The sequence below is a fragment of the Gymnodraco acuticeps genome, unplaced genomic scaffold, assembly GCF_902827175.1.
Source record: "Gymnodraco acuticeps unplaced genomic scaffold, fGymAcu1.1, whole genome shotgun sequence".
Classification (NCBI taxonomy): Eukaryota; Metazoa; Chordata; class Actinopteri; order Perciformes; family Bathydraconidae; genus Gymnodraco; species Gymnodraco acuticeps.
Window position 1 is genome coordinate 4,577,415 of NW_022990590.1, and position 16,395 is coordinate 4,593,809.

The 16,395-nt window shown below is 41.9% G+C and overlaps 1 protein-coding gene across 1 annotated transcript in view; it reads left to right on the top strand.

The window, feature by feature from the left end:
• Positions 1-16,395, top strand: part of LOC117554367 (neurexin-3b-like) — a 361,509-nt gene that overhangs the window by 169,713 nt on the left and 175,401 nt on the right. The window contains 1 exon segment of the mRNA XM_034228777.1: positions 565-684. Coding sequence (XP_034084668.1) covers positions 565-684 — 120 coding nt within the window.

The window sequence follows — 16,395 nt, forward strand, 5'->3', positions numbered from 1 at the left end:
TTTTACTCTGATAAAACTTTATAAACTACTTGTTGGAATGATATATATTGCATGCATGTCCACCTGCACACACACACTTAAAAAATAAGGAAATGAAGGGATGTTAACAGTGTCATCACATCGGTCCAAATGTGGTACAATTCGCTGTAGCGTGTCTTTAAACGCAGATTAGAACCGAACTAGCATAGCATCCTTTACAGCAGAGCGAATGCCGATGCTCCCGCTGCTTGAGAAGCATGCTGTTGATCCTGTGAAAACCTAGACGCCTCTGCTTCGGCTTGCCACTGCGTTTGCCGCTTTACTCAGCATGAAACAGGATTCGCCAGACAGTTTTTTTTTTAGTTGTACTCCAGGTCGGGCTTCCTGTGGTGGCACTGTTTACTCCTTGTTGTTTCTTCTAGGCTCACATGATGTATATCTATCTCTAGAGTGCATTTCTTTCTGCATGGGTACTGCATTGTGTAGTCTCAGCAGTAGCTCTTATTGGTTCTTGACTTTGTTCCCGTTGTATCTCTCCCGCCTTCATTCCCCCCCCCCCCCCCCCTACTTACTGCCTTTTTCCAGGCCCCAGTACGACGTGCCAGGAGGACTCGTGCGCCAACATGGGCGTGTGTATCCAGCAGTGGGAGAACTTCACCTGTGACTGCTCCATGACGTCTTACTCAGGGACTCACTGCAATGATCGTGAGTACAATTGAACATTTACCTGTTCTTGGCTTGTATGTGCGTTAAAGGAGGAGTCTTATATCTTCTATGTGTCCTGTGGCTCTGAAAGGAGCTTTATAAAGTTTGAGAAAATGACTCAAGCGGCATCTCTTGAGGTTACATTTTTTTTTATTGGGTTCAATTTGGGCAAAGAATGGCATACACTTTAAAAACTCAAGCTGCATTTTAGAAAAGTAAAAGTGGTAAGTAACGGATCAAATCTTACTTAACCGGTGATGGTTGATATACTCAGAACTTTACTTAAAAGTAAAAGTACAAAATAACACACACATATTTTTCTTAAGTAAAAGTAAAGTATAAGCATCAGAATATACCTAAAGTAAACGGTACAATATACTTCTGGGTAACTAGCTATGTCACCAAGGGATCAATACAGTTTGATCCTTACCTTTAGTATTACATAACACAATATTCTCTGACTATATTCGGTATTATTCATCTGAATCTGAATATTTTAAGTAACTCAAGTTATCATATAAATGTAGTAGAAGAAGCATGAAGTGGGAACCCTTAAGTACCTCACCTCACAAACTCAGTTTTTGTCCACCACTGAATACAAACCATATTAAGAAGTAAAAGTCACAACATCTCAGAAAAATGTATATCTAATATTAAAGTGTTGAAGTGCTCCTTTAACATGTCCATTGAGTCAACCACCCCCCCCCCCCCACCAGCACACACACAAACACTCTACCCAACTGCCATATTTAGCTATTAAAACATAACCATCGTCTGCATGAAGGGTTTAAATAGAAACCACCCATAACCAAGATAACTTGTAGTCATAAAAACTACAATCACACACAGACATACATTGGATTCACCTATGGAGCCGCTGCCATCCTGCATTAAACAGTGAGTACTACATACCCGGCTCAAGGACTCCAAGTCTGATTCCCTCATGTGCTTAATAAGCCTGTGTCGAATTCGCTGTGTGAAAGTGGTGCTGAAAGCTTCATGTGATCTTTAAATGAAGCAACTGAGAGATGCTGACAATTATTTGAGGTGCTTTTTGCTGCAATGCAGGACATTTCTCGTAATAAGTGCTTGATGTTCCGAGCTTTTTCCCGGCTTGGGAGTGACTGCTGATGTGTGTAAAACATCCACTTCTGCCTCTATCGCTTTTTCATCACGCCCTTCAAATAGCTATCATATAAGTGTGAGTTTGTGTGTGTGTGTGGTATCTCTTATCCCCATGACGACAGGGGACTTCCCCTCAGTAATCACGCTTGGCGGTCTTTCATTTAGCGGTTAATAGTCGGGGCATACTGCTGCTGGGCCAGAGTAATGAGGTGATGGAGGCTGTTAGAACAGCTCTGTGAGCGCTGGCATCCCCTAATCATCCGGACCTTTCTGATGTTAGACCCCGGCCGCTGTGTATGACTTCATAGTCACCTCTCAAATGTTCTTCTTTTCCTCTGTCTTTATTGTCCTCCCACCTGACACAATCGTTTCCACGCCCGGCGATCAATCGTCTCCGGCTCTCACTCGGTGATGGGAGCTGTGTGTTTATGTGTTAATTAGTGATGAGAAGCCAGCATTCATCTACTTCCTGGTACTGCATGTGATGGAGTGTGTAATGCATGGAGGTTTCATTGATTTACAATTGACATGGAAATATATCTTAGGAGCTTGGATAGTAACTTATTTTACCTCTCATGACAGCTTTAAGTCAGTTCTCCTTTTGTTTCGTAGATACATAATCACGTATATTAACTTAGCTGTGAATAATAGCATCCTTAAAAAAAGGATTATTTCCTTACATTTTTTGACTTTTTGGTACTTTTCTACTCATTTCCTGTGCTAAGAATCTACACAATCAACATCTAGTTACTCCTCTTGGAATGACCCAATATTCTGATGACAGCATGTGTCTGTGTGAGGTTCCATCAGTGCAGTCCCAGACCACCAGGTGGCAGTAAACCCCCGAGCAGGACCGCACACTGTCCCTCCACACAGGGAGAAAATGAGATGCAATCCCCCGAGCATGAAATCAGCTTTCCTGTTATTTTCCTCCACTGCTTTCCCCTCTTGTGTTTCTCACTCTCTCTGTCTTTATCTATTCTCTATTACAAACACACAACCCATCCAATTTCTGTAGTTATGGATCATACAGAGAATATTGTGCGATTGTACCAACAATGCAAAATACAATCGTACTGCCAGCAGTTTTATTGTCCAATTGAAGCGATATAAACACTGTCTTGCGTGTGGGTTTTTGTACGACTGTCTTTCTATCTGTCGAGCCGAGAGAGAGTTTTTAATTAACAATGTGGGAGTGGAGCTTCTCCCTCTGTTTCCCTCCATCCCTCTGATAGCTGGCAGCAAACATCAGTAATTGTATGCTTCTCTGACTCCGTCTCTAGCCACTGTCCAAATGAAGAAACTTGAGCAAAGTAAAGTAAACATTTCTGCCAGTGAAGCCTCCTCCTCTCGGTCTCATCATTGTTAGCGTCGAGCTTCCCGCACCCCTCTGCACTCCGCTCATTGTAGCCAACAGGGCTGTAGGTGGCGAGGAGAAGAGAAGAAAAACCTTAGCAGGAGGGAAGAAAACAAATATCTACACTCCTTCCATTTATTCTTGTGTACCCCTGCAGCCAGCACTTTGTCACTGCACACCTTTACTTATGGGAACAAGACACAAAGGAGGTCACATTAAGAGCCATTCGGAAAGTCTGGAGGTACATATCGTGCCCGTTTAAAAAAAGAAAGAAAAGGGGGTGTGTCTTTTTATAGCATTTTCATCCTGCTTGGTTCTGGCTCACTGCTTTTGTCATGCTCATCTCCATCTCCCTGTCGTCTCGTATCCATCCCCTTTTCCCTCTCTTTGCCTCCTCTTTCTCCTTCTCTCCGCTCGGTTTTCTTCTGAGCGGACCTCTCCCTGTCAGCTTCTATGAATACAGCATGTTTTCATTTAAATCCAAGGACATGGGAGCTGTGGGCCAAGCAGGAGGAGCAGCGGACACTCCTCTTCCACATCCAGAGCAATTACTCAACTTACGTAATAGAATTATCTCCGCTAAAGGTCGCCGCATTGTTCCAGAGTCAGGAACATGGTAAACAAACAGAGAGAAATAGTGGAGACGGGCGAAAGAAGACGGGCAACAGAACACTGTCAGTTTGATGCTGGCATCGGTAATTGCTTGGATAGATTTAGTGATGAATTTATCTGCCAGTGTATTGATCCCAGCCTACCCTCTGCTGCTGCTCAACCCAATGTCCTTAATTCACTTTTCAAGGCATGCTCAGAGGGCTGTAACCATATCTGGCAACTGCTTACATAAATGACACTGCAGCGGCATTGATTCCTTCACTAACATAAAGGAAAATAATCGTGGCATTCGCCTCTTAGTCCTTTTTTCCCCCTGCACTCTTCGGGGAGAGAAGCGAATAGAGGAAAAATAAAGTACAAAAGAGGTTTTGGGGTTGAGGAACAAGCTGTGTTTGCTCTAGTCCACAATGTTCTTCTCTGGAGAAAATCAACAATGATAACAGCGTTTTCCCCTATTGACTGATGTGTCTGCTCGACAGTAATAAAACCAGAGGGGGGGGGGGGGGGGGGGGGGGAGATAAGGTAGCCACATAATGGCGCTATTCAATTTGACATGACGTCAATGATGAGTGAAGGTTTAAGAAGAAATAAGGGACAAGGCACATAAACACGTGCACGCGCTGCTGGTATCTATAGACCTCTTCATGAATACTAAAGGAGCTTTCATTGGAGCATTGAATAATTTAACCTCCTGTCTCTGTAAATGGGATTAAGTAGCTCGAGCCGGCTACGCTAGCCAACAGGTGTTGGGCATAGGTTAGTTGGCTTTGAAGCACACTCCAGGAACTATGGTGCTTGGCATCGTTTCAGCTGGGCACAGATGTAGTGCTGGCAACTTTCGATAATACATGGATATATTTTTCAGCCGGTGAATGCAATCGATATTAAGATTAATCAGGGAAAGGATGGCAGGGACAAATAGACCTTTTCCCTTCTTCTTCCAAAGGCTTATAGAAAGTTATCTTAGAGTGTGTGAAAGTACCTTTTGGCAAAAGAGGGCTTATAAGTGGAGCAAAGAAATATGGGAACATTTGCCTATAAATACCACAGGTAGTTCAGAAATGGGCCAAAAGAGTTCCATAGAGAGTGATTTATTTCTTCAGGGCACAATCCATCCTAAAAGCACACATTAGAATGATCTCACTCTTTTTGTTGTTGTCGAACAATTTGTCTAGAGACGACTGAGGCATCACATGATCAGGTGGCTTGAACAGCCACTTACCAGCTGCCTGCGGAGTCATCACAAAGGGATGTGTTTTGGATGATGGAGGTTGTCTGCTTTGAGGAAACTGCTCCTGTTGTTGTGGATCTGTGGCTAGAGGAGAAGTGTAATTACCCAACATGAAGCCAGTGGATTTGCCCGAAACGCATACAAGAGTACACAAACATAAAGTTGTCCCTTCAAGGATTATAATCTCTCTATCACTTTATCACTCCTTCCCTTTGTTTTATGATATCTGAATTAGAGCGGGAGCTGCATGTCCAGCCCTTGGGGGGTCTAACGAGCTGCCCTGCTATTGGCTGATCAGGCTAATGATGCTTGCCCAGCACTGCATCATGTCACTGTGATAAGAGTGGATGTGTCAATCGATGTGTCACCGCCGTGCTCAGAGCCGCGGTATGATTGGATATACGCAGCGCTGTGGAGCCTAAAAGCCCCAGGGCTAGAAGAAAATGTAAAATGGGTAAAAATATGAAGAAGGAAGAGAGAGGGAGATGTTACTCCTCATGAGTGTCAATAAATGGCAGTGTTGAAGAAATGTACAGTTTTCAATATTCTCCAATCATTTTTTTTATTCTCATGTGTGAATATATTTCTGTATTTCTAAGCCATAAATCTGAATGTGGGGTTATTCGCTGGTAGTTGACATAAAGCTGCATTTCTAATATTTCTGTATAAATAATGGATCAAATTATTCATTTAGCTTTAACACCTTTTGTTGTTCTGGTTTACAACTCTGTTCCTATTAAAGAAGCCCTGTAGTATTTACCTAATAACAGAAGTGTGTTTCCCTTACCAATACCAAATACTAAACTGTATATATTTGAAGTCTAACAACGTGTAGGGCACATTTCGTATAAAACGATGTCTTTTAAAACATAGTTTATGTTTTTCTATCCAAATGTACTATCTATTTTCAATGATTCGTGGTGCATTATAGTCACCGACTCTCTATAAGCATAATAGTGCGAAACGAATGGCAGAATGTGAATGGAGAACTGTTTTCGTGGCTCCTTGGTACTATTCGCTGTCAAAACATTATAGGCTATCTTTAACTTGATTTACAGCGAAGGCAAGCAGATATTCTAAACTCGAAACCTTTAGTAATCCCACTTTACGCCACCAGTTTAGCACTAAATTGAAGACAGACAAAGTTGGGAGCTAGCTAAGGAATATACAGTACTGGAGTATTTAGCAACTGAGGTTGGAGGTTGTTTGAGAACAAAACTAAACTAATTATTATCAATTCTTGTCAGGACAGAAACAGGCAATTGTTTGACGCTAGCTTAAAGCAACGTTATATCTATTCCAATCCTTGTTCGGTTTTTAATTTGTTTTGCTTCGGCCAAATAGGCAAAGGAAATCCCTTTTTTACGCAATTTGAATGTAATAGTTAAAAGATGTAATCAGTTACTTGCTTGGTTTCTGAGAATGAGTTGAGTTAAGTATATATAATTAAGTACTATACTTACTTGTTTGCCTGTCCTTGTTTGTCTACCCTCCCTCATACTGTAAAGCGTCTTTGAGTTGTGCAAAGCGCTATATAAATAAAATGCATTATTATTATTATTATTAAGTATCCATGTCATGTATGTGCATTAAGTACAGATCATAGGTCTGGTGGGATATACTGTAGCTTAGAATAAACACTGTTGGCAGGGTAAAACCGCTCCAGCACCTAATCCCCCATAAAACCGGACATTGTCACTACATTGTCAAGGCAGTGTGTTATTTATAAAGATGTTAGTGTAGATACTTTAATTACTTCACCTTGAACATACTTATTACACAGGTCACTATACATGTCTGGCTCCCAATCTGAAAGAAAAGCAGAACAAATTGACCATCCCATTAGAATACACCAAAAACATCAAAGCTACCATGATGTTGTTGTTATTGTTGCACCAAGGAAATTATGGAAGTTGTACTGATGTGATAACAAAACAAAGGTCCTGACTTCCAATACTGTTTCTAGTTACAACTCCTCTCAGACTTTCCTCAAACTGCCTCTGAGCGAATACAAGAGATGTTGTATGGCGGGAAAGGAATGATTGAGTTGAACACATTACAGACATTTACGATGAGGGGCATCCATCGTTTGGGTGCCAGGCGGGTAACCTTGAGGCTGCCGGAGCGTTCCCAGCACCCAGCCTGCCCCTCACAGGCAGAGAGCCGGGCTACAGACACATCCATCAACACATGTTCCTAGACACATTTCAGGAGCAGTGGCAACACATACAAATCACCCAATCAATACCTCCAATGCCTTGCCTGAAGTTCAGGGTTTTGGGCAGGAAAATGTCTTGAGTAAGAGCAGACCAAGCACATGTTTTTGTTTGCCGCCGTGATATTTATTTTGGCTCTGGTCCTTCATTCGTACTTGTCTCTTTCAACATCTTCCTCACCTGTCTGTGTTTTTGATCTAATGTTCCAGTAAAGATGATGAAATGATCTTTGCTGGTAACCGTTTGTTATCACTGTTTGAGAACAACCACACATTGTCAGGAGAATGTGGTTAAACCCATCCTGTGGTTTTGAAAAGGCCAAACAAATAGAAGTAATCTGTCACTGGCAGACAGCATCCTCCGCACTCAATTGCACCATCGAGTACATACAACACAATTTAGATGTGCATGGATCAAAAATAAAGGTGAGTTGGTCTCTTCTATCGGTCTATTGTTCTTGTAGCCCTCCCCCTGTCTGTCTCCTTTTTCTCTTTTGTCTCGCAGCAGTAAGGCTGATAGTCAGTCATCACCGGTAGGGAGCTGAAAAACACTCAAAGCAGACTACAAAGAATAACGCTCTTCTTTGTACAGCCCTTATAGGAGGGTACTTCATTCAAAACAAGGGGCACTGGATCTACCAGCCCGTTTGTATTCATCTCAAATCAGAATTCGATCCAACTGTGTTACTGACTACATTTCAACAAGGCCACGGCTTAGATGGACTTGAAAATAGGCAATACTATATGTCTGATATCTATTGACACCTTTCAACACTTCTACCTTAAAGGCAGGCTTTTACATGGGTCAGACTGACCCTATTTGACAGAGTCTGGTCTGAAAATTAGAAGGTATAGGTGTAACCACGGGGTAGTCATGCCATTCACTGAGTTCAGTTGCCATAGTGAGGTCACTAATCAGAAGGTTGTGGGATGAAACGCTTCAGCCCTTCGAGCTAGAAATTGCACCGTGTGATAGCCTACAGCCATTAATTGTTACCAAGGGCTTTCAGCACAGAGCCAAGTGTTGCTTCTGAAGGGCACTCATATAAGGAATGTGCTCCCATGCAGGGGGCCAAGGCGTTCACCATCTCCATCAGATGAAACTGATGGTTTTCATCAGGTGAAGACATTTCAAAGGCAATTACTTCTGACATTTGTATTTCCAAAGAGAACTGGCAATCGACTTGCACTTGGTATACTGAGACGCAACTGGGTTAAACTCAGAGGAAGAGGAAAATCATTCTCAGCACTTAAACTGCTTCTCATCCATGCTGGCTTGAAAGTTGGGATTTGAAGTACATACACTGAACAAAAATATAAACGCAACACTTTTGTTTTTGCTCCCATTTTTCATGAGATTAGGGGTAGGGTTAGGGTTAGGGTAATGTTGTGAATCGAGTGGCCTGTGTTCGTCGTCCATAACATACGCCTGCCCATACCATAACCCCACCACCACCATGGGCCACTCAATTCATAACGTTACCCTAACCCTACCCCTAACCCTAATCCTACCCCTCACACCAGATACTGACTGGTTTTCGGACCCCCCCAGACCCCCCCAATAAAGCAAAAATGCACGTTTCAGAGTGGCCTTTTATTGTGGCCAGCCTAAGGCACACCTGTGCAATAATCATGCTGTCTAATCAGCATCTTGATATGCCACACCTGTGAGGTGGGATGGATTAGCTCGGCAAAGGAGAAGTGCTCACTATCACAGATTTTTTCAGATTTGTGAACAATATTTGAGAGAAATGGTTATTTTGTGTATATAGACATTTTTTTAGATCTTTGAGTTCATCTCATGAAAAATGGGAGCAAAAACAAAAGTGTTGCGTTTATATTTTTGTTTAGTGTAATTGACCATGGGAACAGTAGTTGAGAAAACAACCTTATCGCCAACCACCTTATGGGTTTCAAGTGTTCAAGAAGTCTTTGAAATGATTAGCCAAAGTCCTCTAGCTCTTTGGTATATGGGTGCAACGTTTGCTGATAAAGTAGATATCTAACGTAGCATTTTAAGAAATAGTATACTCAAGTTTTGGAGTAAAGCCCAGGCACATTGATACAAGCTGTGCTTTTTAATTGTTGATAGTTGTCTTTTATCCGTTGCAAAGCTTATTTAAAGTTGGCTAGATATACAGGACTTAGCACGAAATGTCCATTAATTGTCAACCTTTACATTTCCTGGTTTATCCTGTTCTTATGTCAAAGTGTTCTTAAAAAAACACAATGTACCTCGTAATTGCTGGGCTAATGTCTTTAATAGCAAGGCAAGGCAAGTTTATTTATATAGCACCTTTCAACACAAGGCAATTCAAAGTGCTTTACAAAATTGAAAGACATTAAGAAAATGGCATTTAAAATCAGTCATTAAAAAGAAAAGATAATAAAATAAACATTAAAAGAAAAAATACATGGATAGAAGTTACAGTGCAGTTTAAGATATGAATAGTTCAATTAAAAGCAGCGGCAAAAAGAAAAGTCTTTAGTCTGGATTTAAAAGTAGTCAGAGTTGCAGCGGATAGCAATAGCAGCTCTTCCATCTTCAATATATGTGAATAGGAGGGACATTGTTAAAGCCTCTGTCGGCTATAAGGAGGAAAAGTGTTATATCAGTACAGTTCATTTACCATTTCAATGCACTGGGTTGGACCCATGGGTGTATTACCAGAACTGAATACAATGTTCCCAGATGGCAACCTATTCATTCCAATATAAGTTTCTAATTTAGACTGAACATGTGTTTTTGTCTTTCGTGGGATTCCAGTGCTTTGTGCAATATAGTCCAAATAGTTTATCACACACAAATTATCACATCCGGAAATAATTTGTTGAGCATATTGACAGTTATATCGGCATTCCTATAGAAAGTATTTTTTTTTCTTGAACACCCACAAAGTATCCTTTTATCATAAACAACTCAGGGATAAAGTAAAAGGACATGGGTGGGATTAGACAGTTAAATCCCCCTTCCTTCAGGGTGTATTACTGCTTTCTCTTAGTCCTGCCACCAGAAATAGGATAAAGCAACCAGAGAGAGTCTTCTAAATTGGAATGTTTACAAATCACTTTGACATGAGTGTATAGTTATTGCATAATGTCCTGGTACTCGGGGTGTTTACCCTTCTCAGTAGCTCAAACAACACACACAAAAACTTAGCGTGACGCACATTGTGATACTGTCGTCTGACCAACACTGTATAAGATCAGCGTTGAAAGCTGAGAACGACCAAATACTCAGTGCGTAATGTTCTCCAGGTAATTACACTGAACAAAAATATAAATGTAACACTTTTGTTTTTGCTCCCATTTTTCATGAGATGAACTCAAAGATATAAAACATTTTCTATATACACAAAATAACCATTTCTCTCAAATATTGTTCACAAATCTGAAAAAATCTGTGATAGTGAGCACTTCTCCTTTGCCGAGATAATCCATCCCACCTCACAGGTGTGGCATATCAAGATGCTGATTAGACAGCATGATTATTGTACATGTGTGCCTTAGGCTGGCCACAATAAAAGGCCACTCTAAAATGTTCAGTTTTATCACACAGCACAATGCCACAGATGTCGCAAGTTTTGAGGGAGCGTGCAATTGGCATGCTGACAGCAGGAATGTCCACCAGAGCTGTTGCCCGTGAATTGAATGTTCATTTCTCTACCATAAGCCGTCTCCAAAGGCGTTTCAGAGAATTTGGCAGTACATCCAACCGGCCTCACAACCGCAGACCACGTGTAACCACACCAGCCCAGGACCTCCACATCCAGCATGTTCACCTCCAAGATCGTCTGAGACCAGCCACTCTGACAGCTGCTGCAACAATCGGTTTGCATAACCAAAGAATTTCTGCACAGACTGTCAGAAACCGTCTCAGGGAAGCTCATCTGCATGCTCGTCGTCCTCATCGGGGTCTCGACCTGACTCCGGTTCGTCGTCGTAACCGACTTGAGTGGGAAAATGCTCACATTCGATGGCGTCTGGCACGTTGGAGAGGTGTTCTCTTCACGGATGAATCCCGGTTTTCACTGTTCAGGGCAGATGGCAGACAGCGTGTGTGGCGTCGTGTGGGTGAGCGGTTTTCTGATGTCAATGTTGTGAATCGAGTGGCCCATGGTGGTGGTGGGGTTATGGTATGGGCAGGCGTATGTTATGGACGACGAACACAGGTGCATTTTATTGATGGCATTGTGAATGCACAGAGATACCGTGACGAGATCCTGAAGCCCATTGTTGTGCCATTCATCCATGACCATCACCTCATGTTGCAGCATGATGATGCACCGCCCCATGTTGCAAGGATCTGTACACAATTCCTGGAGGCTGAAAACATCCCAGTTCTTGCATGGCCAGCATACTCACCGGACATGTCACCCATTGAGCATGTTTGGGATGCTCTGGATCGGCGTATACGACAGCGTGTTCCAGTTCCTGCCAATATCCAGCAACTTCGCACAGCCATTGAAGAGGAGTGGACCAACATTCCACAGGCCACAATCAACAACCTGATCAACTCTATGCGAAGGAGATGTGTTGCACTGCGTGAGGCAAATGGTGGTCACACCAGACTGGTTTTCGGACCCCCCCAGACCCCCCCAATAAAGCAAAAATGCACGTTACAGAGTGGCCTTTTATTGTGGCCAGCCTAAGGCACACCTGTGCAATAATCATGCTGTCTAATCAGCATCTTGATATGCCACACCTGTGAGGTGGGATGGATTATCTCGGCAAAGGAGAAGTGCTCACTATCACAGATTTTTTCAGATTTGTGAACAATATTTGAGAGAAATGGTTATTTTGTGTATATAGAAAATGTTTTAGATCTTTGAGTTCATCTCATGAAAAATGGGAGCAAAAACAAAAGTGTTGCATTTATATTTTTGTTCAGTGTATCAACCTCTGACTCAAAGTTTCTGCGCCTCTCGGTCCGTTTTGTCTTTCTGCCACTTTGCTTCACACTGCTTTTTTGATTCCTTTTTCTCAGCCTCATTGCTAAAATGCCTGCAATTATGGTGTCAGCAGCTTCCTAGTTCATCACTTAGCCCCCCACAGATGGTACTCACAGACTTTCACGGTAGATTGTACTAACTTGTTCTCTAAGTTTGCAGCCATAGCCTAGATGTCCCACCTGTCTGTATAGGAGCCATCATGACAACCACTTTGATCGTTTACTGCTGTCTGAAGTGCAGACAGGTGCAACGTATCATAAACAACCTAGAGTGTTTGATCTTTGTTGACTACAGATCACAGGTGGAGACATTTCATTGTCTTGGCAGTCTGTTTTATTCTTAATGACGGTTCTACTCTATACTGTCGAGGATTACATAGCCTTTAACCCTCAATTGAACCAGAAACACTAAATATCTATCTTTAATTGTGTGTTTCAATCCCATTAACTACTTCTATAATTTTCAACAGGCCTGATTAGATTAGATTAGTTTAGATAAGTGCATTCATTATGGAATATAGCCTCTGTAAAGCTTCACCTCACTTTTCTATAAAATAAACTGACATTGCCTTGGTTTCATATAATAATCCCTTTTCCACCAAAGTGGCTAATCTTCAGCCCATTTGAAGGAACATGACTAGAGAAAAGGTCATCATTCATATTCATTATACAAAGGGCTAGGTGAATGTGTAATTCTGATTTGCGCAAGGGTTGTTAATTAATTTAACAGCACTCTTTCTGTAGTAAGTACTTATCCTTCTTACTCTCTGTACTTGTTCATGACCTTGTTCCGACATTCTCTTGAAAGGTAATATCATGTACGTAGGCGCCAGTCAGGAGATGGATGTTGCAAATAGAAAAAAGGGTATTTGGGCCCAAGCTAATATTGGTGGGTTTCAGCACTGATGAAGCATGAATGTTGCCAGTGATTTCCGTTATTTTGTTAATGTAAACCACAAACTTTTTGTATATTCTGACTTGTAGATTGCTTTTAACAACAAGACCAAAACAAGAATACACACTGTTTTACACCACCACCACAGGATGTTAAGCTAACGACTATTTGCTTAAAATGACAGTGATGAATGCGTGAGTTTAAGAAACAGAAACTCATTTATTACTTGCACTGAATTTAAAATGCCTTAAGTTACTTCTCACCACCTATTGGTACTCTAGGTCATATTCAACTTTCCTTGCATGTAACTAAATAATAATGGCGCCCAGCAGTATATATTGTATACTGTAATTGAAGTAAACATTCGGTGAAGAAATAAAAAAATGTGTCCCCGATAAATTGCCCAGACCTCTATACTTGCCTCTGAGAGACTGAAGGACAGACTTTTAACCAGAATAGTGGTTATTTGTCGTATTCACAGACAAAATGTTTCAATGTAGCCCTTTGACAGCCCTACACACACTTTACAAGCTCCCACTAACACTATCCCAAAGTTAACACACCTTTTTTTGCTTTCCATATTCCTCCCCTTCTGTGTCACCCTCACACACACAAAGTAGGACACTGATGCCATTTAGATTAATATCCCAAGTGACCAATGCTGACATGAATTTGCCGGGTGACAAGGGACCAAATTACAGCAGAGGGCTGATTTTCCACGGACCCACCGTTTCAAATTGTCTCCCAAGTGTCAAGCAGGGAACAGAAAAATGTGTATAGCATGTGAATTGTTATGTATGTGTATGCCGATGTAACTGTGTCACTGTTTGTACACGTCTGCGGGGAAACACTAGGATAAACAGCGGGTTCAAACATGTCACTGTTACTGTAATCGTAATGCAAAGTGACTGCTGTCAGTCTCGAGATCCCCGATATAAATCATAAGCTGACACAAGCGCAAATGCAAAGACTTTAGGTGGTAATGTGGTGCCAGCGTGCTTCTTCAGCCTTGGTTAGTGTCTTAGCAACAAGAAAAAAGGGTTCGAGACCTCGTCTTACCGTATATTTGTCTTTTAGTTTTATCATTAAGTGGTTACTTTACGATACGTTTGATTGATTGTAGCAAAAAAGAACCTCCTCAATATAATGTAAGGAATTCAAAAGGTCACGAAGATGCAGTGTAGAGTGAACAAGAAGTGAATCAGACACCACAGAGGTCTTGTGTGTGTATATCATTTTATATATCATCTCCCTCGCTGTAAGTCTCTCCCATGCTTGACAGCTATCTAAACTAAATCAAGCTCAGTAGATTGATCTGCAGGCCTTAAAAGGGGAGACGTATAAAGACTTAGCACTTCCTGTGGTGACATAATCAATTATAATCAATCTTCCACGGCTGAAACGTTCAAGCTCATTAAGATTCAATTTGGGCAAGCAGGCGTGTGATGTGCGTGTATTTATACATGCCATGTCGTGTGCCTTTTCTTTTTTGCAGCAGCAGCCGTGCTGTCTCTGTTTTATCCCAGGCTATTTTCAAACATTGTTCTCCTCAACACGCACTCTCTCCCCCTGCCCCACTTCTTGAAATGTCTGCGCGGCAACGTGAACCCCACACTCGGCAAGTACCGTTTGTTTGCCCTCGCTTTGGTGAACCGAACCTCGTTCTCGCTGAAACGTCCGCCGCAATAAAAGTATCTCCCGTCTGCGGGGTAATGCTTTCGGATGGCTTCGCGTGCATATTTGAGGCCAGCTTGGGGAACACACTGGGATGTCAAATGTGCCGTCCTGGCATGAGACAAAATGGCTGCGAGTGCCAGAAAATCCCCCCAAACTTCCTTCACTTTACTGTAGTTTCATACTGAGCTGATTCACCTGAGTATTGGTGTCTCCAGAATAGATATTTAACAAAGATGAGATACACTTTTGGCTGGTTACATTTTGCTCAGTGAGTGGTCGACAGTGATGGTGGTGCCTTCCTATTTCATTATTCACCATGGTGTGTGTGTGTGTGTGTGTGTGTGTGTGTGTGTGTGTGTGTGTGTGTGTGTGTGTGTGTGTGTGTGTGTGTGTGTGTGTGTGTGTGTGTGTGTGTGTGTGTGTGTGTGTGTGTGTGTGTGTGTGTGTGTGTGTGTGTGTGTGTGTGTGTGTGTGTGCCTGCGTGTGTGTGTGTGTGTGTGTGTGTGTGTGTGTGTGTGTCGGGCCCCGGGCCTTTGCCAGCCCATTTCTCCCTCGCTGTTTTGCGTGTGTGTGCGCGAGTGGACTGTGTGTTCAGGCCTTACTGATTGTTTCTCCATCATAGGGACCCTCATTACTGCCCCCACACTGTCACAAGCATCTGCTTCCCTCCCTCCTTCTCTCCCCCCCACCCCCCCTGCCATGCACTGCAGTCAGCTCCAAGAATGCAACACTGGTCCGAAAGAAAAGGAATCAGGAAACACAATGAAACGAGACAAATTAACCTTATTTCTATGGCACTTTTCATACTCCAAAAGAAACACAGAGTTCTTCACAAACCAAAAACCAAATCTAAATAATACTCCAAAAGTATGGATATTTTATGCCACTCTCAGGTGTTCTGGGAGGCAGTTCCTCAATTGTAGGCTTTGATAAATAAAAAGACGCCTCATCATATGTTTTAACCTTTGGCATAATGGAAAAGGAGCCTAAAGGAATCGAACTGTAGTTCAAAAGCAAATCCGATAAATAGGACCAAGACTATTAAGCGGTTAAAAAACTATTACATTTTAAAAAAATCAATTCTGAAGCTCATAGCTAGCCAGTGCAGAGAATTTCAATGTGGCGTGGTGAGGGGGTAAAGAGGAAGAGTCTTTATTTGTATCTTTATTTTAGATTTCTGTTATAAATAAACGGCCAGTCCCAGAAGACCGGGAGGTTCTAGAGCAGGGGTCTCCAACCTTTCTTCATCTGAGAGCTATTTTGAAAAAATGCATCACATCGCTTACATTTATTCACATAGCACTCATCAATTGAATTAAGCTATACTTTTGTACACGTGTGAAATTGCAATACCTAAAGCTTATCATAAATCTTAACTTCACATCAAGGTCCAATAAAACGACAATTTATCACATATTATTATGGCCCACATAGTGAGTACATCACTGAAAATTCACATACATGTCCTTAATCACTACCTGACAAGCATCTATGGCACATGTGTACAATAGTGCATTCACTCTTTTGTACAGTTAGTGCAGTGGTTCCCAAACTTTTTGTGCCCAAGGCACACCAAAGGACAAGTAAAAATGTCAAGGCACACCTATTGTGCAAAATAGCCCTTATAACACGTGTTATCACTCATATC